Raw genomic sequence first — 16,045 nt, 5'->3', positions numbered from 1 at the left:
AGGAAAAAGAGTAAAAAGAAAGAGTTTTACAGTGTAAACCTGATCTGTATAGTGCTTTTATATTTGGAATATTATCTGCTGTGCTGTTCTTGGAAAAAAGTGTAGCAGAATCAGGAGAGACACAGGAGGGCAGCAAGAGTGAATGAAGCTAGGGACAGGCTTTCACAGAAGGAACAGATGGACTCTTTGGCCTAGAGAAGAGGGAGCAGTGGATTCACAGATGTCTATAAAATCATGGCTGACCTGGGGAATGTACACAGAGAATAGCTGTTCACAGTTGCTTATTAAAGTTAAAATTAGGAGCCATTAAGAGAAGTTACCAGGTGACACGTTTTAGACAAAAAGAATGTGTTTTTGTAACAGTCTGTCTGTGCAGATCGTAGCATTTGATGACGTATATGCCAGATGTTTATGTAAGTTCAAAAGGGGTTCACATTAAGTCACTGAAAGAAAATTGTCAAATATCTATTTATGGCAAAGGCAGAATATGTGCAGAGATCTCTTGCATCAGAGGCTGCAGGATGCTAGAAATGATACTGTGAGTGTGTTGCATTCCGCTCCTTCCTCATAGCCAGTATTTGGCTACAACACATGGGAGGAAAAATGCAGAGCTATTAATAAATACTTAGTACTGGGCCATAAAAGCTGAATTCAGTTATTAGTTAGTATACAGCCTGCCAGTTCACTATGACACTGGTCTCCCATCCCATTTGTTTAAACATAGCTGCATGACTTCAGCTGCAGCAGTCCAGACAGCAGGAAAATAACTGTACCAATTAAAGGTATAGTGACACATCTTGTTTTCCCTTTTGATGTGGTTCTGCTTAAATAAGTACAGCTGCATAAGCAAATGCAGGTTATTCAAGTAATACCATGAGTCACAAAAGAAGTGACGTCTGTAACTAGGACAGCTACACCTAGAACAAAGCACATACATTTATACATTTATACATTTATACATTTATACATTTATAGGTGCAATTTCTGTGTGTAGGCACAAAAGACTTTTCCAGACTTACTGGATCAGGTTTGTTTGTTTGATTGTTTAAGGCACAAAGTACAATCAAGAAAATCCATAGATTACAAAAGAGCCTGGGTGAATGACTGACCCACCAGTGGAGTTATCTTTTAAAGCTCATATCTTATGGATAGATTGTTTTTTCCAGAGGTGAAGACTTGGCAGCAAAAAATGAGTTACTGGGAACAAGCCTTCTATTGTAATCATTGCGCCAGTGCTGTCCATCTTTTAATAGCCTGTGATTATAGTATAAGGCTAGTCTAGATGCCCCTGCTATTGTTAACGCTCTCTTAAGTTTACGTTACTATTTCTGCTTGTATATGCAATGAAAAACATTTTGAGAATCCTGTAGCAGAGCCGTTAGGCTTTGAATATACAAGACCTCAAACAGCCCGCTCTGCTAGCTTCATCCAAATGCATCCAAAAAGCAAAGTTACACCGAGGTAAATAGGTCAGTTCACAGGAGGAGCATTGCAGATTAGAACAGAAAGTTAAATATAAAAGAAGTAAAAACAAAATACTTAAGTGGCAGGGCTGCAGGTGACCTTTACAAGTACTGGATTTAGTACAAACGAAGGTTCATGTTTATTAAGACCAGCCTAATCCCCTTTGAATCTGTTTAACAAGGTAGAAAATTTTAGCCTTTTTTTCTGTAATGGTAAAGTCATTTTAATTGGCAAAGCACCATTTTAAACCTTGTAGGCATGCCAGTCACAGAAGCAGAAGAGAAAAATCACTTGCAGCACTTTTTTGTAAGGACCCTTTACGGATAATGAAGACTCGCCATTTACCTCACTCAGAACAAACCCACCCCACCCCACCCCCAAAAAAGGGCAAAAAAAGCAAAGCTATGCTTCTTTGCTAAACCATCTCACTTTGGCTTTTTACGTGCAGATTTGAATACCTCTTTAATTTTGATAACACTTTTGAGATTCATGATGACAGTGAGGTGCTGAAGAGAATGGGAATGTCCTTTGGACTTGAGGCAGGCAAATGCTCAGCTGAAGACCTAAGAACTGCAAAGTCACTGGTGCCAAAAGCTTTAGAAGGCTACATCACAGGTAAGTTAGCTGTCACTTTTAAATAGTTCCTGATCAGATTCCTAATGTTAGTTAACTGACGCAAATTTAATGCTGTTAACCTGCATAGATGTGTGACATTTGACGTTAGATGTAAGCCTGAGGGAAACAGTTGTTTTACGGCTATGTTTGGAAAGTTTATTGTACTTGTCCTGTAAACTTAGTTCACACTGGTAACAATTCGTAACAGCAAATTTCCAAGTGAACTACCTTATGAAGAAATTATTTTTTAACTAACTAAAGTGGCAGCAAGAACACAACTCTTCCATGGGTCAACATTATTTTTGAATAACTGTGCATGTGCGGAAGAGCAACCTGGAAGAAAGGACCTCTTCCCAAGATGAAGAAGGATAGGAAAGGGAAGAAAAAGAGCATCTTGTAATGGTTGAGTATAGTCTGTATGTGAACCAACTGCATTTACACTTCGAGTTAGGCAAGCTGCTAAGAATTCTCCCTATCTCTGTCCATGTCAATGTGCTCAGCGTGCTGTGCTGCACGTTCTTAAATGCGTGGACTGGAGGTTGGTCTGTGCTACTGTCAGGGCCAGTCATTTCTACACTCCCACTTAACTCAGATAACACATGTAGACAGCACATGCCACCTGAGGACCGAGCACCTGCAAGGGAAGAGGAGAATCCAGTTAGGTGCCTCATGCAGCGGTTTTTGTCTCCCTTAGTAATAAAGCTGGATCAGGTCATACATTACACAGACTCCAATCCACATCTCCTTCAGTGCTGCATCACTGGAGCTACTTAAATTTGTAATCACTTCCTTTAGCTATTGTCAGATGGCATTCTTCTTGCTGTACCTAAATTTTAAACTTAGCCCAACATTTGCTTCATGTTTCTGGAGGCACTTCATCTGTAAAGCAAATGTTACTCAACGAATTACTGTATACAGACTGTCATTTTTGAGGAAAGGGGTGAAATAAAGCTTCTGTCCTGACTTCTCTACCAACAAGGTTTTGGTCCTGTTTAAATGTCAGTTGTATAAAACTGTCTTTCACACATCTTTCTTAAACTTCACTAAAGTTAGTTTCCTTCTCTTGGCAACATTTAATGTTCATGTCAAGATCTTTTACATGCAGGCTTTGTAGTAAAATTGGTGTGTAATTTAAGAGTGACTGAACTTAAACAAGGAAGCTAAACATGCATTTTCGTATTCTTGATATTACTGAATTATGAATGAAAGTTCCTTAAATATGAGGTATGTCAAAAAATAGGTGTATATAAATTAAAATGCAGTTGAATTCACTAAAAATAGTACATTTTACAGTGCTTAACATTTCAAACTACCTCAAATGTGCTTATAGTAATCAAAACTTTTTTATTCTGGTCCCATTGTTCTAGTCTTGCCTTGCTCCTTGCAAGTTCATTCAACTAAAAGTGATTTATCACATGAATTACCACCAATGTCAAAGTAGAGAAAAGAAACAGAACCACATCTTTTAACAGTGTTAAAGTCTTTGACTTTCTTAATTGCTCCCATGTACTGAAAAGCAAAATAAATTTTTCTGTTTAATTTTAATACTGCATTAATTTATCTTCAGAGAATAGGGTTACTTTAAATTTGCAAGAGATGTTTCATTGCACTCTTTACTGTATAAAAACAGCTTTAGAGATTAAACAATAAAACCACATGTCTAAATGAGTGATTAGTGGGTCATCTTAGTTTTGTTTTGAAAAAAATTCAATCACACCAATGGACTGGTGTGGGATTTTTTAACTGAAAGCATTGAAGGCAAACAGCCACAGTGTCCCTGTGCAAGGAAAAAACAAGAGTTTGTTTCAAAGAAACTAAATGGCAGAAACAGATTTTAAGATTGCATATTCTTAAAGGAAGTTGTGACGAGGGCTGTTTCCCTAGTAGCAGATCAGCAGCCAGAAACCTATCTAGAATTTTAGTTGATCTGTATTTTTACTTAAAAAGCATTGAGGCAGGTAATGTACTTTTTAGACATGGTTTACATTCAGCTGCTTCAACCTCTGAAAGAATTAGTCTAGAAGTGTTGTTACTAGGATATGTATATTTCTTTCAAAGAATATGTCTATTTCTTTCTTCCATCTGTTGCTTGTACCTTAATTACACAACGTAAATCTACAGTTCATGGTATGAATTGCATAGTAAAGGTTTCTAATGTAGCCGACAAATAAGGGAAACATTTAAAAGTTTTGCACAATGCTTGAAAAAAGAACATTTGCCTGATTGCATATCTTCAGTTAAGCTTAATTTCCCCTTTTAACCTCACCAAGCTTTAGACATTTTTTCTTCCACTGCAGGAGAGGTGAAATGCAAGGGTAACCACTGGTTTCTAGGATTCATGCTTACTTCCAAAGCTCTCATGATGGCACACTTGTGTACATCACTTTCAACTACTACTAAACAAGAAAAGCAAACCATGGTCTCTTACGTATTCACTGAGTACATTTATTAGTCAAGATTCAAGTTTTCCTACAGTAGATGACTCCATGAACTAAACTGCTGCTGTCCTGCTCTAACGCGTCCCAGTAGGTATGTCAGTAAGTCAGAAAAACCAAGTCTCAAACAGTTCAATACAAGAAATGTTAAATCAACAACAATTGACCCATCTTAGTGTTAAAAAAATAAAGTAACTTCTCACCTTCTTGTTGCATTAAATATCCAGATAATCAGCTCGGAACTGCTGGACTGATATCCCATGCATCGAAATCTTAGTAGTGTATTTTCTTTTCAGGGTTAAATAGTGTAGCCTTTAAGTGTCTTGACTTGCTAAAAAGTAGCAAGTGGTTTCCTAGGTTTTCCATAGATTTCATGATTATTTTTTTTAACCAAAAAAAGGTTTGTTTTTTTAAATACATATTTTAAGAACTACATCAGTTTATCCTCAGGTGTCTGCCATAGAAATCAGCAGAAGCTGAGGCCTGTTAACACCATAGAGAAAGATAATCCATACATCTTAAACCATCTTTATAACACATTTTTCTGTTACTCTGTTGTTTGCCAGTGATGCAAAGGTGATTGGACCTTACTTTTACTTGTTTCCTAGAAGGGAGCAAAAGTAGGGGATAGAGCACTTCAAGCATAATTTCTGGAAGAAGTTAACACTGCAGTGTTGCTTTAGCTACACAGGTAATCCGGGACAAGTGGTAGCCATGCAACAGAACACCTTACAGCCACAGTACTTGCTGGCTTCTTTCTAGGGAAAGAGAGAGGTAATTTTTAACACGACACTTTCAGCAGTTTAAGATGGCGTCGCAGGGTCTCAATCCTAATTATACATTCCTGCCCGTTTCTTTATTCTGACTGAATTACTTTCCTCTGATCTCTTCATGAGCTAATTCAGGGTACTAAACTGCAAGGTTGTTATTTGGTGGAGGAATTTCTGACAACTTAGCACATAGAACTAGCTACCTGAGGGTTTGGACCAGAACAGTCCAAGTGTAAAGAACGAAATGAGAGTGGTGGATGAACAGATACACGTCACTGCTTGAGGCAAGCATAAACTCTTGTAGAAGTATATCCAAAGTAACTTCCTGTGCTGTTTAAGCCACACACACTACAGGCAGTGCAAAACCAAGTCCTGTCTTTTGTCACTGAGTCCTCACTCTTACAAATGAGACTACAGATGACATCAGGAAATAAAAATTGAGGCACTAATACTTGTGGTAACAGCATCCCACTTGTGTAGTGCTGGAAAGGCAGCAGGCAGAGAAAGCGGTGCAATTTAGGACCTCTGTTTTAAAACACTTCTTTATGTTCCCCTGCATGAAGTGTTTTGCAATCAGCAGGCATAATAAGGAAAGTGAGCTGGAGATGGAATGGAAGCGATGAGAGTGCCCATTAAATGAATGAGCTTGTTCAGCTACCACCAACAATCCTACACAGCACTTCCTACTTGTGCATTACCTGCTAAAAGGTGCTGACAGTGTTTCTTCAGAGCCTTCTCCTGTGTAGTATTGATTTCTACTAGGTATACGTGTATCTCCTGCAAGTAAGTGCCTTGGGACAGCTCTTCCAAGCTAATTTCCCTGGTTCATACATGAAGCTATTAAGAATTTAACCATGCTACTAGATATAGTAAGACTTGTAATCACAGGCATACTCGTATTTTGGCAGTCCCCTCCTGACAGGGAATAGCCTCTTACACACTTCTCTTTTTCCCAACTGGAAAAAAGAATCAGAAACACGAGGCAATAAAAGTACAAGGCAGGGGTATACATATATATCATCCATGAACCTTCTTTCTGCCTTATTGTGTGAAATCCATACTTTCCTCCACCCTGCTCTTCAAAAGGAAAAGCTAGCAATTATCCCAAAATGTTAATAGAATGCAAGGTAACTAGCAGTGACTTGTTACTCTTCTGGAATATTAAGCATGTACACACAGGTACACCCCCTTCAAAAGAAGAGGAAACAACTCTGTGATACCTCTCTAATCCACTTTATTAGTCTAAATAAAATGCTGTCATTCCAAATGTTTTGGCCACCTCCTGCAAACACAGGAGGAGATTGTCAGAACATGTTCCGTGTAAAACTAAGCCTGCATTTAGGTCACTCTTAATGAAGCTCATCCAGCTGTGTCCATAATCAACCATTCTCATCTATTCAGGCCTAACAGCTCACCCTAATGCCACCACTTACTGGTGTTTTCTGTCTTGCTCCAAAGACCCTCTGCTAGACTGTCAAGCTATCTCTCCTTTGCTTTGTAATGCTGTTTAAAATACCTTACTTCGAGTCTGCACAGCATAAAACAAGGGAGTCCGTGGCTCCCCAGGGATGGGGGCCAGTTCGTGTGGCTGCAGGGGGAACAGCCAACCTGCTTCAAACCGCCCCTGTGCGGAGCAGGGCTCTGTCACATCTCAGGACCAAAGCCTAAGACGAACACAGTAAGGCAAATGAGAAAACAAACACATTTAGTTATTCCTTTTATCTGTAATAAAACAATTCTAAATACCATAATAGTACACTCCTGCTTTGCTGCCATTGTGTCCTACAGCACAGAGGTTTGGTTAAGCACATACCAGAACAGTAGGGATTGTTAGCTGCTGGTTCAGTGCAGCCGGCTGAGCTTACAATCAAGCACCATGAAGAAGAACTAGACAGTCCTGATAACTTTATTTTGATCTTAACTTTGTGTTGCGATGGAATTTGGGTAGGTCTACAGAAACAATTTATCTAGGAAACAAAGGAAAAACAACAGCAATGTAAATGTAGTTTGGCTGAAGGACGTGTTTTTCTGATTCTCCTGGCAGAAACGTGCACCACTGGAACCAGCTGACAGCCACTGCTTGTTAGGGCATTTGGAAACAAGTACCGTAAGGGTCATAAGGAACCCAATTATGTCGCTCACAGCACTTCTTACAAATTAACTCAAGGACTTCAGCCTTACTTTATTCCCAGAATTTCCTCTCCCTGTGCAACTTGCACATCACACATGCAGTGCAGAAAGTGACAGGTTGGCCATGAGCCAGCAGCGTGCCCTCGTGGCCAAGAGGGCCAATGTGGTCAGCAGGTCAAGGGAGGTGATCCCCCCCCCCTCTACTCTGCCCTGGTCAGCTCACCTGGAGTACTGTGTCCAGTTCTGGGCTCCCCGGTACAAGAAAGACAGGGATCTCCTGGAAAGAGTCCAGCAGAGGGCCACAAAGGTGATACGGGGCCTGGAGAAGCTTCCCTGTGTGGAAAGATTGAGCGACCTGGGTCTGTTCAGCCTGGAGAAGACTGAGAGGGGATCTCATCAGCGTGTATAAATACCTGAGGTGTGGGGGACGGAGGGATTTGGCCAACCTCTTCTCAGTGGTTTGTGGGGACAGGACAAGGGGCAATGGCCATAAGATGGAGCACAGGAAGCTCTGCGCCAACATGTGAAAGAACTTCTTCATGGTGAGGGTGACGGAGCACTGGGACAGCAGGGAGGTTGTGGAGTCTCCTTCTCTGGAGATGTTCAAGGCCCATCCGGACGCCTGCTGTAGGGAACCTGCTTTGGCAGGGGTGTTGGACCCAATCTTTTGAGGTCCCTTCCAACCCCTTCAATTCTGTTATTCTGCAATTCTGGTCAGTGTAGGAGTGGATTAGGAGGCTGCGCTACAGCCAGCCCACCCAGACTGAGCTGTCTTTGGGCAAACACACACACAGCTGAAACACAGGGTGCCCTGGTGGCTTCACTGCTGTAAGCTGCACTCCTGATGACCACGGCTCCAGCCATGCCGTCACTAAACCCAACAGCAAAGACATTTGCAGCTGTTGGGACGCTTCATAGATTCAGTCAGTAACTAATTGCCGTAAAGGACTCCAAAACCTCATTTCACACTCTTGCTACTGCAGCAGCTATGAGCTAGGGTCACCTGCAGTGTGTGGTCTCCTCAGAGTGAGAATTTTCACACACACAGCCCCAGTTCTGAGTGCAAAGGAGTTGCAAGGTTTGCGCGCACCCGCAGGCACCAGGGAGCAGCTATTTCACCGCCATCAAACAGGACACGTCTACAGTATAAAAACAACCTGTGCTACTGGTACCTTCTCTTCTAAACTAAGCCAATAATCCCAACTGCAAACAATGCAAAGTATAATACTATGAAGGGAAGACAAATTTTAAGTAGCTATAATGAATACAGCTATGCTTTCTTCTAGATATGTCTGCTGGATTTTCATGGATGAACCAAGGATTACTTTCAAATTCAGCACAAGCGATTTCACATTTAGAGGTAGCAGGAGGCACTTCTGATTCTAAATCAAGGTAAATAAGAACATTTTTCATTTAAGGCTAGTGAAAGACACTTGTACTTTCAGTAACCTCACTATTTTGTACCGTTTACATCAGGAAGTGAGAAGTTTTGTGTTCAGCTTAATTTTTGATTGTGAAAGTCTCTTACTTTTCCTTGCTTGCTAATTATATTGGAAAGGTTAACTCTCCGTGCTTTCAATTCCCAACACACTAGTTATTTTATATCTATGTTCCAGAGGAACAGAATCACTTCCAAGCCCTTATAAAAACAGTTTTTCTGATTAACCATAAATTCCTGTCTGGACATGGACGACACGTAGGTAATTACATGTGGAAAAAAGCCTGATAATACTTCTGAAGAATATAATAGAATGTTTGCTGTCCAAATGCACTATTGCTTAAGTTCTCATGGAAGAAGTTTAATCCACAGAGTCTAAACATAATTAAAAAAAAAAAAAAAATTAATCACAGTTTGCTTGGAGGTTGCCTGTACCTTAAACAATGGAGGAAAGGATTATTCTGGAACACATTCTTCATGGCATTTAATAGCTCCAACTCACTTTGTGTACATGTCTGTGTACTGACAAAACTTACAGATTTACTCATTAAGCTTTCTTCAAATCAAGCAATTCTACCATTAGTTGGTTAAGAAAAAAAAAGCCAAATGATACTATTTTATGCCGCTTTCCAATATTTTAACAATTTTCCTATTGGCTTTGTTTGATGTAAAGCTTCTGGATGTTTCTTTCTTGTTATAATTTCTTTCCCTAAAGGAAAAGCTGGGGTGAAAAAGAAAGTTTAAAGCTTTATGAGAAATCCTCTAAACTCCAACATTTCTGTTGTTTTGCTAGTGAGAATCCAGGGTTGTGTCTGGATGCTGAAGTGGCCTTAGCAACTGGGCAGCTTCTTGCCCCGAGCAGTCAGCAGTCCAGCAGCGCAGCATCACGCTACTCTGAGTCACGGGGAGAAACTCCATGCTCGTTCAATGATGAGGATGAAGAGGATGAAGATGACGACTCTTCTTCCCCAGAATAAAGACAGTAGAAAGTGGAATACACAAAATGCTGCTCATATGTATTCTTAATGGGAGCTCCTGTTTGGATTTTACTTAAGTCTCTTGCCTTGGTTTGCACTATGTTCAGTGAAGCAAAACGGAAGCTTCAAAACAAATTCACCCAAAGCTAAAATTGAAAACTTTTTGTAGCTGAACAAAGCGACATGCAGACACAGAGCAAAGTGGGTTTTTTAATCAACTATAACCAAGGAAAAGAACAAAGTCCCTGGAGATCTGGTAAAGAAAACATCAAGATCATATTTTTCAATTTGGGACTTTCTGTCTCAAGTCTCTTTCCTCTCCATCTGGTAAAGATAAGGGGAAGACAACACATGCCGTTCCTCACATTGTCTCACATTGTTCCTCACATTGGCTGTGCTACCTTTAAAGAAAAAAGAAGGGGAAGAGAGAGAGCACGCACACAAACACGCCAAAATAGCTATTTAAAACTCTTGTATGAAAATTGTTGTAGGGAGAAGGGGCTGTTAGAATGTTTGCTTTTTTCTGTTCAACTTGCTGTATAGAAGATTCTTAAAGTAATATAAATTGCAGGTGATTAAATGAATCTTGAAATAGTTTAAATTCATTTTAGATGCTCTTCAAGTAACATTAGTAAGTCTCTTTTCAAAGGTACATATGTTCATTTATACTGCAGACCTAATTTATTATCAATAAGTGATGATTATTTGCCATTATTAAGCAGTCAGGATTAAAATAGCAGTATTCTCTGCACCAGCTTTTTTCAATGAAAAAAAGTGGAAAAGTTTTATTTCTAGATTGTAATGCATCCCATATAGCTTGTCCTTTACTGTTCTAACTTTATAATCCATCTGATTTTATAGCACATATATTAACAAAGGAAAAAAAGAGGTCTCTATGTTAAGGATCTCAGGCAGTACTTTCAAATTCAAGGTGGGCTGTCACGTAACAAAAAGTTCAGAATGAGGAAGAAAAATGAAAATTTTGACAGCACGTAATTCAATGTTTTGCATTGTAGTCAGCTTGGATTATGACAGACTAATTTGCTTTTAATTAACTTCCACTGAAAGCACCTTAACACGCCTTTGAAAAATATCAATATTGAACAACTACTTAAAGTACTTTGTGGCTGAAGTTACACAAAGTGAATCCATTTGAAGTGTTAAATTAGAACAGGTGGCTCCACGTTCTGTATTTAACATCACATCCAATCACAAAAACCTTTAAAAACACTCTACATCCACAGCGTGTTTTGCTGTCATTCAGAGTTCTCACGGTGTCCTAATATCCAGTATTTTAACTAGTCTTGAAGAGAACTACTTTTATGAAGTAAAACCAGATAAAAATAGTGTTACTCCTTTTAGTTTTTTATACTGTGTGTAAGCAGTTGACCCTTATATTAGCTGTCAGAGCTCAATGACACTGGCTCTGCTATCTAGTCAGAGATCAGGCAGCTCAGAAAACGGCATTTGCTTGAGCAAGGTCACCAAAGTGCACCCCTTGGCTGCTCTGACCATTGCTCCAGCCCAGTGTGGGGTACATCCACCTGACCCCTCACAGACACATTGGCACTCAAGCCAACATGATACAAAAGCACTAAGGTAGGAAGAGGAACTGAGGCTTCAGCTAAAGAGCTGCCTGGCTGTCCTGCAGCTGTTAGCACATGACACACAGGACCGCAAAACCGTGCAGAGCACACAAGTACATGTGCAGGTCTGCGTTACAAATTAAGGCATCCACATAGACGCTTTCAGATAATTCAAACTCCTGCAGCTCATGCAGAGTTAGGGCATCACCATTTTTAAGGCATAGCTCTTCTTCAAGCAAGTAGAGCGATCTAGCTTACACAAAGTTTTGCAGATGCACAAATAAAAAAAAGAAGCAAGGCCTGCCATGTTATTCCCCATCTAGGGGGGACTGTTAGGCTGTGCTGTGCTGGGCAGCAGCAGACTGGGGGATTTACACCACCTCACTTCAACCAAATCTGTAGCACTACCTCTAGATGAATTAAAGTTTTACTAATGCAAAATAATATTCTGAGAGAGTCAATGTACTTGACAAACTTGTGAAATAAGAGGAGGGAGAGAAGGGAACAGAAACTCCAGGTGTGTCATTAGGGAATTACTAGTTTCATTAATGGCATTTCATTTAAAAAGATTACTGCTTTTATTCTTTAAAATACTTTTTTTTTTTTTGGGGGGGGGGGGGAGGGGTGGAAATTGTCCTGTCAGCTTTCATTGGAGAGGACAGATGAAAGATACCCAATATACACAGGACATCCTAAGGCACACTAAAGAGGGGAGCATTTTCCAAAGTAATTATTGCTCACCCCCTATTACATTATAGGCAAAAGTAACCCCACACTTTCGTCACATTTCCCACTTAAGATCTTCAGAAAACAAAACACACCATCAACACACTAAATAATTGCTGAAGAAGAGAAGTTTTGAACTATACGATGTAGGTAAAAAAAAGGCTTTTTGCCCAGAAACAGAATGCATTTTATCAGTAGTCATTGTGCTTTCTGCTTTGCAGGAGGAAGATCTTCAGTAATACCTTCCTCCTGTTGATGTCTCTGTCTTTCAGAGCAGCAGACTGCACAGCTACTTGCTTTCTGGCAAACAAAGCTATCAACTTCTTTTTTTCTCTTTTAATCTAGGAGCACATAACATTTATTTAGACAGTTGAACCCAGATTTTCGAAGTTACTTTTCTGAACTAGTTGAACACAAAGGACAAAACAAGTTAGAACACACATAAGAGACTTCAAAAGGAAATTCTTTCCTTAGGATTCTTTGTGCCAAGTTACAGTTGAGGATGAAGTTCAACTACAGCACTGTGGTCTTGTGTTTGTACAAAGGTCTGGGAACTGGGAGAGCTCTGGGCCTTTTCCAGCTCTAGTCACTCGTGTATGACCTCAGGCAAGCCTTTCCCTCATTCTTGTTGAACTTAATTGGCATATTTCAAAAAACAAGAAAAGCAACAAACAGGTAAATGCAGGACCTCCCTCAATACAGATGTTCATCTGAACTGAGCTCTGAGCAATTAATGAGCAACAAGGAGATTAAGAATATTAACCAACCGCACTGCTCCTGCTAAGCTCATGGCAGTAGCCGTGCTTAGCTGCTTCAACATGCAATTTTCCTCTGAAAGGCAGCAGTAGGTATTTTCCAGAATAACGTGGTCAGTAGAAAGATGGGTTTTCCCATGTTGTATTGAGTTACCACCATCCTCCACTGGCCATATATTCATTGCTAGAAAACATGCTGCAACTGGCACAGGTGGCACCTCACATAAGGCAGTCAGCATTTGAGTTCTCTTATACATTCTGTGTAAGTGACATCGTCTGCCTCCTGCAATGCCAGTTCTTGGTTAGACACTCAGCAGGCAAGCAGTATAATGCTGTTTGTAAATGCTAGTCTATATCCTGAAGTAAACAGCTTCATTTCTGGACTTATTTTATGGTGCTTGACAAATCTAAATTTGACTTAAACTTGCTAGCATCACAAACTGGGTGAAAAAAGTTGAGTGGGAGACAGCATTTTTCATTACATGGAGAACTGATAAAATGTTTGTGGATTTAGGTTTTTAAATTTATATTGAACTGGGCCATTGTCTTCTCAATTCAGCACTGGAATTAATGGCAACAATCCACCTACACGGATTGGGATCACATCTGATCTAACATGCCTATAAGGAAAGGCTAAAGCAAATAACATCAGTTCAACTGAAGGCTTGGTTTTAACTAACTTAATGTAACTAGCGCACACCACACTTTAGATATTTCCATTTTGGTTAAGGCTTTAGTTTATGTCTGTTTTTTAAACTACAGTTTCCAAATACTCCTAATCCTTTTCAACAGCTGCAAAGTGCTGGGCATACGCCACACCAACAGGAGAACAACCAAGTCAGCATCAAGTAGCATGATGTAAACAGGCCTAATAACCGAATTTTAATCATATTTTAAAAACAAATGGACAAAACAAACAACTCATGTTTATTCAGAAAATGATGCTTGAATTTAGGATTCAACAGCTCAGGTTTTAAGTGTTCTGTGCTCTTCCTTCTGCCGACACCCACCATTTTAAATCTAGAGCATGGATGAAACTTTCCTTTTTCATTTGTATCTAAGCACTGGGCAATGCTCATTTTTATAATTACCTGTCTCTTGTTAGCTGAGCATTATATCCAAGCACTTTATGGAGAAGACTTTAATTTTAATAAGCTAATGATACTTGGGGTTTGGATTTGTTTAAAAACAAAGCTAGTAACCACAGGCTATACTATTTGGTAAACAAACCAGTAGTCATCTTCCCACTGACCACCTCGTTTGTATTTCCATTCACTTAATTTTCACTGCAAGAGCATCTCAGTTTCAGAACATACATATTTTAAACAACCAGGTACAATGAAGCTGGGAAGAGACTGTAGGAGCTTCTCATATTTTTGATTTAAAAACGCCTAGCAATAGTCATACTCTGGGGCAACACCGTGCAGCTTCTCAGGAGCTTGGCTCACGCTGCAGACAGGAGTGCTGTGGCTCCGTCGCTCGAGGCCAGGCACGCCGTGCAGCTGAACGCCTCGGCCCGCAGCACCGGGAAGCCATGCCTCTGGCAGCTCTGCTGATCGACTGTGAAGAGGCTGAGAGGAGCTGGTCCGTGTGTTGGTTTTTAAAATGCACCACTCAATGCATTTTGACCTATGCCAACAAAACGCTTGTACCTGCTGGTTAGCACACACCTACCCTTCCAAGCAGGTCAGCAGCTCTGAATGCTTCGTTTTCTGCTGGCGGTTGTTCCCTTAAAGCCTGGCGCCCTGCAACTTCTTGAAGTTCTCATGCCTTAGCCTTACCTGAATTCTCAAATCAGATTGCCTTTTCTATTTATCTCTCAGAATTTAGTTTGGCAAATGTTTTCAGAAGGCTGTGCACAACAGTGCTCTGGACCCAAGTATATTCCCAAAAAGATCCCCACAACCAACCGTAGGAACCTGTTCATTCCCTCTGCTCTGATACCACCCTTTCAAGTCTCTGTAGAGCTGCTCATACAACTGTTTCCTGGCTTGTTCAATCAGATGCAAAATGCACGGATACCTAACCCAGCTGACATTGGCCGTTCGGTGAGGGGATGATCCCAAAAACAGCCCAACAACAACAGCAGCAAATTAAAGGGACTGTTTATCACAGCTGGTTAGAGAATGTGTGTTCATTCTGCATCTTTAATACTTCTCCCTTGTCTGGCCTACTCCAAAGGTCAGCCAAAACAATAATATGTTTTTCCTACTTTTACCTGTATGATAGCAGCCAGCAATTCAGGACACCTACCCAGGCTGCAGACCAAAAATCCCTGCTCAGATTTGGGCAGAAGAAGTGTCTGAGATCTAACCATCCAAATCCCAGGGAAAAGCCTCCCACATAGGAACAATATGGTGCAAATGAGCAACTTATTTTTTTCTTTCTCCAGTAGGAAAAGCAGGCTGATGTGGGCCAGATAAATATCTGTGAGAGGCAGGAGATTTCAGAGCAGATACAGGAGTCTCCCAGGAGCACAGATCTGTCCGCCTCCTTAGCACTCTGCACTGGCTATAGGAAGTGGCACCCACTGCATCTTCAGACTTTAAATGCAATTTTTAAATGCTTAACTCTTTGCAGGCTTATGTAATCACCACTGGATAGCAGGACACAGCTGTGTACAACATAAAGCCAGCTGTAGATTTAAACTGAACTCATCTATGCAACATTAAGGGAAATTTTACAAGACAAACCGAGCACTTGCCGGTGACCCACATTTAGCCCATTATCCTTACCAGGCTGAGCGAAACAGAGCAATCCCTGGTGCTCTGCTTCTCGTGCCTTGCAGGTAGCGCCAGTGGCACGCTGACAGGACAAGGCAGTCAGAGGAAGGGAACCACTGCCCACCCACAGCCCTTAACGCTGGTACTCCTACTCAAGTGTTCCCATGAAGCTATACTGCCTTTTTAAATTTATTATTAATTCGGTCGCTACATCAGTCCTTCTGCAGAACTTAGGTTTGACTCATTTACTTTTAAGACCACATGTAATTGTTCTGCAGGGCCACAAAATTAAGGCATTAACCAGAAAAGGTAAGGTCTACAAAATCAATCTTTAGGTTTTGGTGGGGTTAGATTTCTAACATAACTTTACCAATTAATAGCTTCAGTTGCTGTAATGCAGGGATTAAGTGGGACTCTCAGAGTTCC

At 40.5% G+C, this 16,045-nt stretch overlaps 1 protein-coding gene across 16 annotated transcripts in view; it reads left to right on the top strand.

Annotated features, from left to right (window-relative positions):
- The window catches only part of TFDP2 (transcription factor Dp-2), a 45,646-nt gene extending 35,023 nt beyond the window's left edge, over positions 1-10,623 (top strand). For all 16 annotated transcript variants that reach the window (XM_068691481.1, XM_068691470.1, XM_068691476.1 and 13 more), the window contains 3 exons: positions 1,913-2,079; positions 8,701-8,806; positions 9,646-10,623. In XM_068691481.1, the coding sequence (XP_068547582.1) occupies positions 1,913-2,079; positions 8,701-8,806; positions 9,646-9,829 (457 nt within the window). In that variant the 3' untranslated portion in view covers positions 9,830-10,623. The remainder of the gene's footprint in view (positions 1-1,912; positions 2,080-8,700; positions 8,807-9,645) is intronic.
- The last annotated feature ends 5,422 nt before the right edge of the window (positions 10,624-16,045 follow it).

Source organism: Anas acuta, chromosome 9, assembly GCF_963932015.1.
Source record: "Anas acuta chromosome 9, bAnaAcu1.1, whole genome shotgun sequence".
Classification (NCBI taxonomy): Eukaryota; Metazoa; Chordata; class Aves; order Anseriformes; family Anatidae; genus Anas; species Anas acuta.
The sequence above is the reverse complement of the archived record's forward strand: the minus strand, read 5'-3'. Positions and strand labels throughout refer to the sequence as shown.